Source organism: Abrus precatorius, unplaced genomic scaffold (genome assembly GCF_003935025.1).
Source record: "Abrus precatorius isolate BTA unplaced genomic scaffold, Abrus_2018 Scaffold8, whole genome shotgun sequence".
Lineage (NCBI taxonomy): Eukaryota > Viridiplantae > Streptophyta > Magnoliopsida > Fabales > Fabaceae > Abrus > Abrus precatorius.
This window is the reverse complement of record NW_020874428.1, coordinates 33,071,689-33,087,192: the sequence shown is the minus strand read 5'-3', so window position 1 is coordinate 33,087,192 and position 15,504 is coordinate 33,071,689. Positions and strand designations below refer to the sequence as shown.

At 29.6% G+C, this 15,504-nt stretch overlaps 1 protein-coding gene across 1 annotated transcript; it reads left to right on the top strand.

The window, feature by feature from the left end:
- On the top strand, positions 1-3,079 carry LOC113874747 (replication protein A 32 kDa subunit B). Its single transcript, XM_027512961.1, has 9 exons — positions 1-108; positions 296-406; positions 483-580; positions 663-704; positions 1,507-1,584; positions 1,780-1,858; positions 1,981-2,070; positions 2,145-2,221; positions 2,944-3,079. Exons 1-9 carry the CDS (start codon positions 1-3, stop codon positions 3,077-3,079), a joined length of 819 nt encoding a protein of 272 aa, XP_027368762.1.
- Positions 3,080-15,504: the final 12,425 nt, after the last annotated feature.

Sequence of the window (15,504 nt, the reverse complement as noted above, 5' to 3'; positions counted from 1 at the left end):
ATGTATTCAAGTTCAAGCCAGTTCGACGGCAACGCAGCCTTCTCCGGCGGTGGATTCATGCCTTCTCAGGCCACTCAGGCTTCTGACTCTTCCGTCTTCACGTCGAAGGTCTTACACTCCATTTTCCTCTTCATCATCATCACAATCAAATTTTACCTTAACTTACGTAACACCAACACTATTTATATGTGCTCTAGGGTTTAGGGTTTTGGACTCTCACTTGCTCTTCTTTTAATTGCTACTGTTTTTGGAAAGTAAAATGGAATTCATATATGGATTTATTTTTCTTTTGTAGAGTCGCGATGCTCAGCCTCTGCTTCCTCTGACGGTGAAGCAGATAAACGATGCGGTTCAGTCAACTGATGACAAAATCAATTTGATTATTGATGGTGTGGATGTTAACAATGTGTGTGTTCCTTCAACATTGGCTTATTAATTGGTTATGATTTGTGCGTTCTATTGTTCTGACAATTTGAGTTCAGATTACTCTTGTAGGAAGGGTATGCAACAAGGCTGGGCGAATTACTGATGTTACTTTTGTGCTTGATGATGGTACTGGCAGGATTGATTGCATTAAATGGTGATTGTTTTTGAATTTGTCTTATCTTGTCTGCATTATTGTTTTATTTTTTTTTTGAGTGATGAGTTCTTGTTATGCGCAGGCTTCAGGAAGCTATTGAAACTAATGAAGCGGAGGGTATCACGTATGCTACTGTATTGCGTTTCCTACTACTTAGATCTTTTCATTTTGCATTTAACACTTGAGGGGACAAAGATCTGCAGTAACATTATCAGTAGAGGGATCTTAGCCTTTAAAATAGATTTTTTTATTTAAAAAATAATAAATGTCACAACGAATGGTAAGGATTAAAACTGGAGTTGGTGCAGTGGAAAATCCACTGCAAAAGATCTCAATTTCACTTGAGGAGTACTAGCAACACGCTTTTTTAATACACTTTATGAAGTTATGAATGTGACTCATTAAATTAGGGATGAGACGTACATTATTTTGTGATTGTTAGCGAATTTCAATTGGTAGATAAGAATATTTCAAAGAGTGTATTTGCTAACATTTCTCTATAACACTATGTTTTACTTGATCGGTTTTTATACTTTTATCTGTCGGTATAGAGAAGAATGGCTAGACATGTTGCTTATTTTAATAATATTTTCCTGCTTTTCATCAGATTCTCCTTAATACTATAAATTTTACTGAGTTAATTGAGAAAGGAAATGAAAATTTTCAAATTACATGTTACTGCTGAAGTATATATTATTTCATAAAAGAAAAAGGAAACAGAAGCATATGGTATGGTAAGCTTTATTTTGTCTTTCTATTATTTTTATTAATATCTTGTGGGAATATACAAAAACACACACAACTGATCATTTTGGACTGAGGTGTGGTTTGTAGTGTAGTTGTTGCCACCTCTGTATTTTCTTCTTTTTATTTCAGACAAAATTAATTTCGTACAGTATGTACTGATATTCTAGTTTCATTATTAGGGATGGAATGTATGTGAGGCTCCATGGACACTTGAAAGGTTTTCAGGGTAAAAGGACCTTAAATGTTTTCTCTTTCAGGTATGACATAAAGTTTACCTTTCAATTTGTATTTTTAGAGTTTAATATTTTAAAATTGTCTTGGATATCTATAATTTGCACAACGATTACTGAGGCTAGTTATCCTGTTGTCTTAGTGATATGTGAATGATGGGGAGGTCCTGTTATTTTGCTTGCAGTTCAGTACTTTACTTCACCCCCTTGTGTCATTTTCAGGCCCGTGACTGACTTTAATGAGATTGCCCACCATTTCATTGATTGCATATATGTCCATCTATATAATTCCAGGTTACGGGTATTAGTTATGGAATTTCAAATTTTACGTTTGATTTTGACATGATATGATGCGTATATATTGTTATGAATTTAACGATATGTGTGTGTGTATTCTAACGTTTCATGTGGTAACATCTTCAGACTGGTGTCCCTAATCAGCAATATGTTACTAATTCGGCACCAATTACTCCCACAAAAGTTTATCAAGCTCAAGCTGTTCTACCAAATCAAGTCAGAAAGTGAACCATACTTTTTCTGTTTTTACTTTATTTTTATTCAATATCCTCACTGGTTTTTCTTTGCAGTTCTCTGGTCAACATATCAATGGCCAGAAGAGTGTTGAAGATATGGTCTTAGATGTTTTGCATCTTCCCACAAACAGGTTTTTTTCCTTAGTGATTTTGTTAATGTTATTTGTTTGTCTCTTGTTGAAACATGTAGCTTACTCCCTTCTTGGTGCATTTGTTTTATCCTGAATGTTGGATTATCCTTGTGATTTTGTAAGTTACATGCATGCCTGTCCATACATGCCTTTTGTTAACATTACGACACCTAAGCATTGTCTGCTGTAGAAGTAGAATAAGAAATTTTCTAGTTGTTTGATTTGGTGAAAGGTTGTAAAAGGATTTTTTTAATTAATCTGGAGAGTTAAAGTGCATGTTAAGGAATGGTGCATCCCTAGTTACTTTGTGGCACATAAATTAGTAAATTGTCATCTTGGCCCTAGAATGTGAATCAGCAGAGTTACTTTGTGGCATGATCTGTGTTGGTATCCATGAGTTTCAGGGTGGTGAAAAATGTATCCTTATATTCGCCTTCCTGTTATGGCTGAATGTTTTTTCCCAAGAATGTCAGATGTTCTCCGTTAATTTTTTTAACAAAATAGAATCTTCCATGAGTCAACTAGAACATTTTCAATGGCACAGAATTAAACAGTAAAACGACTAATACTTTAACAGTTCTTGATTACATATTTCAAGGTTAATTCAATCGTATCAAACCATCACACAATCTTACTTATAAAATAGTTTGCACTTATTTTTCTTTATATGTTGAATGTTTTCTGGTATTCACAACGTAAACATTCTGATATTGATGTTTCAGGGCAAGGGTTGAGGGAGTCCCTCGTGATCTTATTGCACAGCATCTTCGAATTTCTTTGGATAAAATCACGTCTCTCCTTGCTCTGCTTCTCTCTCTCTCTTTCTCTCTCTCTCTAACGGGATCCAACTTTTGTTGACTCTGATTCTGGTTCTGCAGGCTGGCTATTAAAAATCTTATTGAGGAAGGTGCCATTTATGAAGCTATAGATGATCACTATAAATCAATCATCAATGGTTGACATGCGTAACTTTTTCTGTATTCAAGTGATGTTACATATAAGCAGAGCAGCAGTTGTCCTAGATTTTGAAATACTTTTCACATGATAACTATATATTATTAGGATTATGAACTGGTAACAAATATAACATGATATGGAATGTATCTATTTTGCAACTGATTTTTGTCAGACTGAATAAGATTAAACTGTTTTAAGGGCTCATCGTAACTCTAGTCAACAGTAGCACGTAGTTTTATTTTTGGTAAACATGGCGCGTGGTTATCTTGTAATAATGATTTATTTTTTTTGGGATGCCGTAGAGTGAGATTAATGGGCTTAATTCAAAATGGTTCTCTAGAAGTATTTGTTAGGATTCGTAATCGGGCCGAGTATTGGGCCTTGATAACTACGGTTCTCAAATAAGTTCGTTGGCCTGCTTATTACCAAATTGGTGACAATTTCGGGATAGGATGCGTCTAGTCCTATAGCTTATAAGCATGCACAATGGTATGTAAAAAAATCGATAGTCAAAGCCATGTGCACGTGAGACGCATAGATATACTTTTATTTTGAAGTGTATAAAATAAGAGACCTAGAGAAAAAAAAGTATGCACTGAAGGCAGAGGACACGGGTGCTGGCTGAAGTGGTATCTGTGATGTTCAAAGATACAAGGTTTTGTTCGCTTCCAGTAATTTTGTTACATCAAGAAGTAATAAAGTACAATAATAGAACACATATTAAACTAAGAATCAATAGAAAATTAGAAGCTGTTGAACTTGTGACTGTAAATCATAAATATATAAGGATGCACATTATAAAGTGCAAGTGGAAGATGACAATTGCGCGAGCATCACGTGCATTTTCACTCCAGCACCACTTCCACCGCCCTCTTCGTCTTGTGCCTGAAACCGCACGTGGAAGCAGAGTCTTTGTGGCCAAGTCACGTGCTGTGGTGGTGAATCATTTTTCCATAGGCGGTAGACCTCTCAAGACGCCACGTGCGATCTCGTTTCTAGGTTTGACCCCTCATGTGGGTGCACCGTTTTTGCTCTTCTCCCTTAATTATAACTTTTTAAGTTTTTTATTTAATATGAAAAAGTTTGTCTAAATACGGAGATGCTCACGCTGAATCCAAGCATACGTACTACATTGTTAGTCTGTTAGCATATATAATAAATTCTATAAAAAAAAATTAGAAAAACGCCAAAAGAAAATATTTTTTGGCTTAAAAAGAATGGGGCACTAGCAACCCTCTGATACACTTGTGAGAGCTCTTCTTTTGTAATAGAATCATGATCAACCACACGTATTGTGAATCCTTAGTTGGGCCCACATTTATTTATGTCTGAAATCATATATGATCAGACAGGACCTTTCTCCGAACCAAGAATGTAAGAAGAATAATTTAAACAACACAACCAAAATAAAAGAGAATTGGGAAACTAAAATACAAAGAGATGAGTGTGAGGGATGATGAAGAAGTAATAATTATAATAATGAAACAGAAATTAAGATATGGGCAGCGAACGTGAGGAATGATTCGTTTCTCTGACCACAAACTACTCTATGCAATGGCTTTCTAAAACAAAGTTTGACCGTTTTGGCAAAGCATTTGGCCTTGAATTAAAGAAAAGGGGTTTTAGAAGCCAGCTGCCCCCATTGCTTACTTTTTGTTGCAAAATCTGCATGTTAGTGGGTGTTTTTTAAGTCCACAATTATTAGTTTACCCTTTAAACTTAGTCCTTTTCTTTTTACTGCAGATTTGAAGGGAATCACCCCTCAAATGCGAACACATTCCCGCCGAACTCTCTGCCAATCTCTAACCCTTTACTTTTTCTTTATTCCTTACAAATAACTTGAGCATTATGCAACCTTTTGTGTTTGTTTTTTAAGGCATTTTATCTTTCTGCATTCTGATTGCTTAGTGTAAAAGCATTTTTAACTCTTATCCGGGTTTTGAGGACTTGCCTGTCTGCTGCCTACATTTTGAGTAAATTCAATTGTTTTCCATTCCACTACCTAATCTCTATTCCTATGTTCCTCTTTTGTCTCTCTCTCACATGTGCAATGTGAACGTATGCTTTGCTTGGCTTGCAATTTGGGTTGGTGATTGGTGGTGCTGTAGCTGAGTCACTATAAGACACCTTCTCTGTTAACCATTGAGACAAGTGTCCGCATGGTCCGGGGTCAAAGTGTCCTTTCCGGAGCCAGCCACCATATTTCTTGCTTAATCCTGCTTCTCTTATTCTATTACTCCGATCCATCCATATCCTTATACACAATTATTTCAAGATAAACTTCAGATTTTTTAACTGTAATTTTTTATAAGAAAACCTAAATATATTTTTCTATTTACTAATCCCTTATTTAAATTCTTTCATTTCACAAGGGACGTGAATCTTGACATCGCTGTCTTAATCTCAATTTTCACTCACTGCTTGGCGAATGGCCATGTCCAAGGGACGTTTATGTCCTCATCAAATGTATGTCAAGTTAATCCTATATTACATTTTATTTTATTTTATTTAGAAAAATAATTATACCAACCAAATAGTTTAATTTTTTATTATAATTATTTGATAAAAATTATTTTACTTTTATTATTGAATCTCTTTTAAATTTTGAAGAATGGTAGAAGTAGATTCGTTTGAACAAACTATTTAACCTATTTTATATATGATTAATCAATTTTTTAAAAAGTTAAAATATTTTAAGATAAATACTTCTAATTTTTAAAATTGAATAATCATAAATAGTATATTAAAAGAACGTGTATACAATAATATATTGCTGACATTTTTTACAATACTCATTATCCTCTGTAATAACTATATTAATAGTAGGGATATTTTATAAAAACGTTACTTAAATAGGAATATTAATAAACGCATGAGAGTGATAATAGACACTCAAAATATATTAATAAAAATATAACAATTAACATTAAATTCTTACATCAACAGACAAATATATACAATGTTTTCTTCTTTCTCTAGACAAATACAAACAAAAGTAGCATTTCACAAGAAAAACAGTTTTTAATAACACAATCTTTTAAATAAAATTTTCAATAAGCTTTATATATGCTTCTTATTTTAAAAAAATAAATAAAGTACATGTCCTCTAAATTTATATTTTTAAAAAATTAATCGATCATAAACGATTATGATGTGTTAAAAAAAAAAAAGAAGCGTGATTGGTTTAATTAACGTCATTAAATTTATTAATAAATAGGCATATTTTTAAATTACCTTATTGAGACTCATTATTTTACCCTCTTTTTATTTAATTAATCATTTTACCCTTCCTAAAAACATTTCTATAAAAAATTAATTAATGCAAAAAATAGTTTACTGAAAGTCTTATAAAAATATTATGACAATTTCTTTAAAAAAACTCATAAAAATTAACGGTGATATGCGGTTGAGCCTTTTATTAACACTTATATCATTTTGTTATTTATGTAATATTAGGTCAAGTTTATGTATATTTTATTAAATAATGTCTATTGCACTTCTCATTCAATAATTTTTACTTATCATTTATTTTATTACGGCTTCTAATCTAATTAGTACCACAAAATTACATGCAACATACGAAAAAAAAAAGTTTCAAATAATTTATTGTCGGTATTAATAAACAAAAATCACCAGTACCAATCACATTTCAAGGGTTTACAGTTGCACATTAAAAACATATTTACAGAGTTTTCTTCTTTAGCCGAACACTTTTAGGAGGATTATTTTCCAACGGTCAAAGTAAATATAAAGGCTACGAGTATCTAGGATTTGTTTAATTCACGTTATTTTTAAAAAATAATCGTTTACTTTTAACAGTTTTATAAAAAAATTAAAAATAAACTATTTTCTCTAAGAAAAAGTTATTCTAACATGGATTTAGGGTATGTTTTAGTAAGTCATTTATTTAAGTTTTTAATAAATTTTTATATATAATATAATAATACATAAATTATTTTAATCAGAAAATTTATTCAAATAAATTAAAAAATAGTTCATTACTTACTGGCAGTGATGCGATGGTGCTTCACTCCAACTAATATCATTACTTACTGTTCTTAAATTGGACCACGTTGATTTAATGGCACCACTGTGCTGGTGCTTCACACTAACTTTCAGTCGTCCCATCAAACTTGCAGCACTTATTTCATGGCCTTGTCTCCGAAAAAAAAGAATGAGTTGATCCTTCTGTCTATTGAAGTAGACACAGTAACAAGACCCTCCTTGATGAGTAGGATTTTCTTCTGTTTTTGTAACATCCAACAAAGGTAAGAAATTGAACTTATAAGATTTATAAATTACTTACATTTTTTACCATCCTTTCTCATCAACTTTTGAAAGCTGATGGCCAAATTAACAGGATACATTAAAGAAAAACTACCTAGATACACGTCAATAGAAAAAAATGATGTAAAAAACAATTTTACATAAATATATTTTCATTCACCTTTTTTCTCTTTTTTGACTTAAGAAGAAGAAGAAATGTTTATAATTTTTTTTTCTGAATCCAAAATCTCCATTTTCTATTATTTCCTCTCCAAGTTGGAACAATGAATAACCGTAATTTACAATTTGAGGAGCCATCGATGGGTTTGAGGTAGGCTTAACTAAGTATTTATATATAGGCAAGTTATGTCGAGATGTCGAACTCACGATGAGGCTTTGGTGAAATGGAAATTTTATTTGATGGAAAAGGTGGAGCCAAGTCCCAGGACGCAGTGTTTGCTTCTTCAACAACGTAGAAAGCTGTTTAAGCGTGACTGAATAGTGAGATATACTATTTTTTTTAGCTTTTGCAAGAAGGGTTAACGCTGTTGCAGACAATTAGGGCAGTGTTGATTTCCTTCATGCTCTTGGGCTAACATGGCTCTACTTGAATCTCCTCCTGAGTTAAATTCTCTATTAGATGATGCACGTTGGCGTCTATGTAACACTATGAATAATAGGGTAAGAGTGTAGTCCTGTTCCTATTTTGTTGTTTGAGTAATGAAGTTCTAAAAAATGTATAATTTTTTTATAATTTAAGAGAGAAAAAAAATAAAAAAAGAGAGAGATAAGCAACGAATAAGATCCGCAAATAATTTGATGAAGGAAATTATAAAAACTTCTATAAAAATTTATTGTCTATGTATTACATTACTTTTGTTGTTTTTGATGAACTGTTTTTTAAATTTTTCAATTTTTTTCTATTTAAATATTTTCTATTAATGATACTCCTCATTGGTCACCATAATTAAAATGATCCGATCTCTTTTTATTATTTTCTACATTTTAAATGTTATTTCATTTTATAAAAAAAAAACTACTTTTTTCACTTAACCATTTTATCAATAGTATTATTTTCCTTGATCACTCAAATTAAAATATGTTGTTTGCTCGCTTTCTTAAAAATTTAAAAAAATTTCAATAACATCATTATTCTTGAGATTCAGGCCAATTAAATCCAAATGATAATTAATAATAATAATAATAACCAAATTATAAGCTGCCAAATATAACCTTATTCCATTCATCCAGTTGCATTTAAGCTTTTTTTTTTTTTTTTCTGAAAACAAAGCGAGGGGGATTATTTTAATATATTAAATTTAAATAATTTGAATTTTTTTTCTTATCTAGACCTTTTTTTTTCATATTTTCCCTCCAAATATATTAACATTCTACTTAGCCGTATGAATACGTGCATATTATTATTCTTGTACAATTATTACGTCTTTTTATATATATTTTTTATCCAAACATTTATATTACCATGCCTTATAGAAAGATAAATCACAAAATGAGAAACGTTGGTTTATTACGCGATTAATTCGACAGTGCATATCCGATTCTCGTCACTCTTTTTTTTTAAATCATTGCATCTCTTGTGCTTATTAATTGCTCTTTGCTTACGGAAGAGTGACTTCTTTTTTCCTTTGGTGTTAGATTTAGTCAAAGTTTTGTTACGTGATTAACTCTATAGTGTCTATCCGATTCTTGTTACTTTATTTAAAAAAAAAAAAAAACAATTCACACTTGTTCTTATAAATTGCTCACGGAAGAGCTAGCTACCTCTTTCTTCTTTTAGTGTCGTTTTCTTAAAACCACGAAACAGAAAAATCGCATATATAATTAAAGATTTCAGGGAATATATATGTATAGTTGATCTTTTAATACGACAATAATAAATTGATAGTAGACTTTGTTAAATGGTTATATTAATTCATAATTTTTTGTCAACAGCAATTGACAAGCATCGCCAAGAAGATCCATTTCCAGCATGATCCTGTCGGCACATATCGGAGTTTTCTGTTGTGTTCTCTTCACTTGTTTGATGTCTTTCTTGTCATTGGTTTGCTTGTTTCTTAGCGGAGAGAATTAATGTTTACTCAGTTGAGGAATATCTTTACGTATAGAAGCTTTTCACGTAATTTTGATTTGACAATAATGTCATTAACTATGAGAAACCACGCATCCAATAATGGAAAGCATCCTTCAATTTATCCAATAATGGTATAAACGGTGTGCCTCAACACGTGCAATTTGATGTTTTCTGAGTAACAACTAATAATTCATATTCATATATCTAACAATGAAGTTAAAGGATTACATGAATTGAAAAGGAAAGTGATAAGGGAATTAGGTTATTAAAAGATCGTGAAAACTTTTTTAAATGGATGAAAAATAGTTCATATACCTAATTCACGCTTGTGTATACCCAAAAGGATCTCTATGACTTAATAAAGGGAGTGAAATTTATATTTTTAGGAGGGGATAGCAATGGTTAGGATGCAGATAAAACCATTAAGTTTATCCTCAAAATCAAACATATCTGAAAAATTTGTTATCATTTAAATTACGTCCCTAGAACCTATTTATCTTCATTTTTATTTAATATATAATTAATATATTTTTATGCGCTTGTTATTATGTGAATTCACAAGAAAAAGACAAACGGACAACCTGTTGTGGTTCCGTCTTTCGTGATCTTTGTCTGGTTTTGTTTGTCATCTTCTACTATATATTGCACTTGTTTCTTGTGCATTTAATTTTTAAATTTTAATCATTAAGTACTTTTTATAATTTAGACTCATTAAATCACCCATGAAAACTAGTTTTCGTTCAATCTCGAAGCACATGGTTATGCAGTTTTCAAAAAAGCTTAGTTTTATGATAGGAAAAATTAACAGAAACTAGCTTAAACAATTAACAAAATTGAAATAAAGAACACAAGACAAGTTGTTAAAATATTTTTAAGAGGAGAAAATTTAAGTGTCATTCATCAATAAAAATTGGAGTTTTATTTTAATAAATTAAATTAAAAGTTTAAATTCAACTAGTAAATAGCACCAACAATATTTAAATAACTACATCCAAATTTTATTTTTATTGAATTAAATAGAATATTATGAATAGTTTCGCCATAGCTCAAGATAATTAACGTGGGAAATATACTCCCTGTTATTTTACAGTTATTAATGTCTTTAGAAAAGTATTAAACTTCAAATTCACTATAAGATACAATTCCCTTGCGCTGAAAATAAGTATTTACATTTAAAAAGTTCAAAATTTGTGACAGTAATGGTTTTAGCTGGTATTTATGTCATGATCATAAAGGGGAAGGAAGTCACAATGGTATGGACGCTACAATGATAGTTCTGGAACCATTAGTGTATGTGGGAAAGCGGTTTCTAAGAAAAATCGCTGTAAAAAGTCCATTTGCATTAAAAATGAATTTCTGATTGAACCATTATTGCAGGTTGTTTTTAATGGCCTTTCCAGGATCAGTGAAGTAAAGTTGAAGCAACGCAACCAACAAATTGAAGAAATAATTACATATTATAAAACTAAATTACAAATTACAGAAGGATGAAATATTATAAATTACACAAAAATCTAATACAAATAAAAAAAATTTGGCCAAACCAAAAAAAAGAGTGACATAAAATAGTTATTCATCATGCATTAGGGTTATCACAAAAGTCGTTTTTTTTTAATTCATGACACAAGCAACAAATCAAACGAATTTGACCCAACTTGTAGCCATAGAGAAGTGTGAAAATTGCCATTTTTCAAACTGAATCACCACACTTTGAATATTTGAAGCTGCCATCTGCATTTCCAGAATCTTAGATCTTAGCAGCAATCTAAAAATGTGTATCACGAACTAATTAACTCTACGAGTTGTGTCATGAGCACTAGTCATGTACTGGCATTGAACGCTAAGCTCTTTAATTTGCAAGTATTTTTCTTAATCTTTGAATTGAGAGATTCTGACATATATCTCCTGCAAGTGATCCAAACTTGCTTTTTATTAGTGAATTATTAACAAAAAAATTACTTGATGATAAATAATGTATTAAAATAAAGTTTAATTTAATATACTGTTAAAAATGTGTAAAAATTGATAATTTGTATTATGTAACAATATAGTAATATAAATAATATTTAATTAAATCCTTAAAAATATCAATTGATATGTAGCAATGAATTTTGATTTCCTTATGTATGTTTCTAGAAACAATAAAAGATCCATAAAACATGTTCCCATATTTATATTGATAAATACCGTTTATTTAATGGCAATAAAGGGGGAATTTATTGTCCTAGGTCCATGGCTGTAGTAATGATATATGAATGCTTGCTGGTGGCCATACCTTAGCAATGGCGGGGCAGGCTGGCTCTGTCACTACCAGGCATCCATATGATAATGATTTACGTTTCTCTTCCCCTCTCTCTGCTCTCTCTTTATCATCATCTATCAACTATCACCTTAATAGTCAGAAAAATATTCAAAATTTCTTTAGTTTCAATTTTTCATACAAATTTTAAATATCTGTGAATGTTAATTTTTTTATTAAAAATATATTTATTGTATAAAATATATATATATATATATATATATATATAAAATTTTCTATATCATTTTTTTTTACTAAAGATAACAACAACTATATTTATTAAAATTCAAAAAATTACAGAGTTGATTTATATTATTTCTGCTCATTAATCCACATATTTGATGATACATGTACGCGCATTAAAAAATAAAAGGAAAAAGACAGATGGTTGAAAAAATAATCCACAAAAATTGACGAAAGAAATGTACATCATTATTAAATTTTAAATTTAATTTCTGTCAAATACTAATTTAATTTTTATTCTAATATATTATTTAAACTAGATAATAATTTTTGTAAAAATCATATGAAAAATGGTCGTAGGATTCAGCATTGCTCTTAAAAAAGATTGTGACATGGCATCCAGAGATCCTTTAGACACATGTCGTGGTTTGTTTAACCTAAACATTAAAGTATTGTGTACGTGTCCACAGAGTTACATGCACGCACGGCGATGCAGCTGCACCAATTCCAGTGCCCAACTCAAGAATCAAAATAAGTAAAATTTATGGCATTGTTTACGGCACAATTTGTTCAGATTAAGTTTAAAGAAAAAAAATGTTTTTTTAAATACAAATAAAATAAAATATTTTAAAATTTATAAATAATTTAAAAAAAACAATTATTTTTTTGTTAAGACAGTGTTTGTCTTTATCTTTTTAAATTTTAAAAGTTTATTTTAAAGTCAAATTTATTTCTATTTATTTTAAGTTACTTTTAAAATTAATGATTTTTGAACTATATATTATTTGTTCTTTGGATTTAGAATATAGAAGGAAAATTAAAAATTCCTAATTAAAATTAGCTTTCCTTATAAAGATTTCTCCAACATTCTCTTCGTTTTAAAGGTTTTTATTTTTAAGAGCTTTTCAAATATTATGTTCAACTCATCTTTTCCTTTTATAACAAGAGAAGCTCAAAAAAAGTATGTAAAACACTGCCTAAAAACTATCCAATAATTAAGTTTATTTTATTAACTTGTTACATTTTTTAGATGCTAATTTGAAGTAATGCATGAGTTTACAAGTTACAATTCATTATTATTTTAAATTTTTAACATAAATGGTTTAATGAAAATCATTTTATGCAATCTTAATTAGCAAAAGTTATCACCAACACATTTACAATACCAAATTCTCTCCAAACATCTCTACTGTACCCACTTTGTGATGTTCAGCCTTGTGACCATGTCATAATTCTATTTATTCTATTATTTCAATACTTTTTAGAATAACATTTTTAATGTTACGTTATTCATTTTTATTATCAAATACTTTATATTATTTATTATAATCTATCGTAAAGTTTCTATTCTTTAAAGAAAAATGCCAAGAACTCAACATTAACTAAAATACTATTTTATCTATAACTAAAATTATATAAAATTTAAACTATATTATATTTTTATGTTATTTTGTATTTATTGTTTTAGTTTAACAGTTTTTTTTCACTAAATGAATCTAATTCAATGAGCTAGTTTAAGAAATGTAACTTAAAATAATATAATTATTTATATTTTTTATTAGCTTATCAATTATTATTTTAAAAATACTTGAATTAATTAAACTGCATTTTCATATTTAAGTGAATATTTACAAACATTTTAAAATTATTTTAATTTTATAAAATTAATTCTTATAAAAAATAATTGAAAGTAGAAGTAGTTTATGTTTAAAAGTATTTATCATAAAAAAAGTTTAAAACAATTTCTAGAGATGATTATATTCAAAACTTCAAAGTTAGTGTCAATTATACTTATACTAATATACTATATTTGCGTTATACTATTATATAAAACAGTTGTTAATCATTTCCAATAAAATTATGCATATCTTTCTTAATTACTTTTTTACATACAATACACATAGTAGCTATAAAAAAACAAAATAATGAAAGGAAGTGCAATTTTTTAAACAAGTGCATATACGTACATATGGTTAACAGTGGTAATCTTAAATGAGATTAGTGTAGTTATCCCATATTAACATATATTTTTCACTTCAACGCAGAAATTATATCTTGTAGCTAGCTTTTAACTTAGTCCTATGTAAACCAATCTTTCTTCAATACTAATTATTAATTTTTAAATTTATTCAAATATTATTTCACCACAAATATTGGCACATAGTTTAAGTAATAACTAATAATATCATTAAAAAATAAAACAAACTATTTAAATGATATTTTAAACTTCGATTGCATAAATTAAGAACTTCAGTTGTATTTTGCACTTCGATTTCTATAGATAAACGCCTGCATTGAAATTATATTTTGTTTTTGTATTTGAGTTTTGGTATAAACAGTTACTAATGCTTAATAACTAGTTATGGGTAGAGAAGTGATAAAGCAAAGTTACAAATATTTTATTAAACTTGTATATATGTTTGAAAGTATATTTAATGTTTATAATCTTATATGTTGTGCTTTAAATTCTCTTTAACAATATTCTAAAGGGAAAAATAGAATTTTGTTTACTGAAACAAAAGGAAATGCAAAATGAAGGGGCTCGGTGTGAGTACGGAAAAGATATGGCGCCAATAGGCCATCTTGTAGTCAAAATAAAGGGGGTGGGGTGCTGGTGCATATCAAAAGGTTTAAAGTAAAGAAAAATAGATAAAGAAAGATACTCACGATGATAACATATATAGTGGGAAAATGTGACTATATATGTGTCGTTATTCAAATAGTTTATCTTCTTAGAAATCATAGCCACCATAGTTGATCATTTATCTTAATTTACAGACCTCCATAGTTTTGTGCATGTGGGTTTTATTATGACACAGGATTTTGGATAGATTGATTACTTTACGATTTTTGAGAGGAAATTGTTTAGTGATAAATAAATAAAAAATGTTCACTCTAATAATTAAATGAATAAAGAGACCAACCATGTTCATCATTCTTTTAGTGATCTCAATATTTCAAGAGTCGTCCCCGTAATGGGTGATGGGTCACCGTGTCCCCCCTTCTTCAGTCTTGCTTCACTACAATCATACACTACATACTACCATTAGCCAAAGCATCATCATGTCATATACACATATATTTCCTTTACATTTATATATATAAAAATATATTTTTACAATCAATCTATTAGTAGTTGATTGTTTGCCTTGATCTGTCGCTATGTATCCTAAATTAATTGACCCATAAATGTCTAATACTCCCATACTTACATTGCGTATGTGCTTCACATTGAAGTCTCTCTCTCTTTACCCCTAAAGCAATGCTTTCTAATCTTGGGCAAAGACAGAGGGCGACCGCCCATTCTTCCTATAAAATGCTTCCACTTTGCCTTCCAATATGCTAATATTTTCTTTCCCTGCTCCTTCCTTCATTTCAACACAATGAATCAAATCATGTCTAATATAAATGATAATAAAATACATCACCCAATGATCACATATAGAGATAGAGATAAATCTCAATAATAAAAATATACTGTAGATC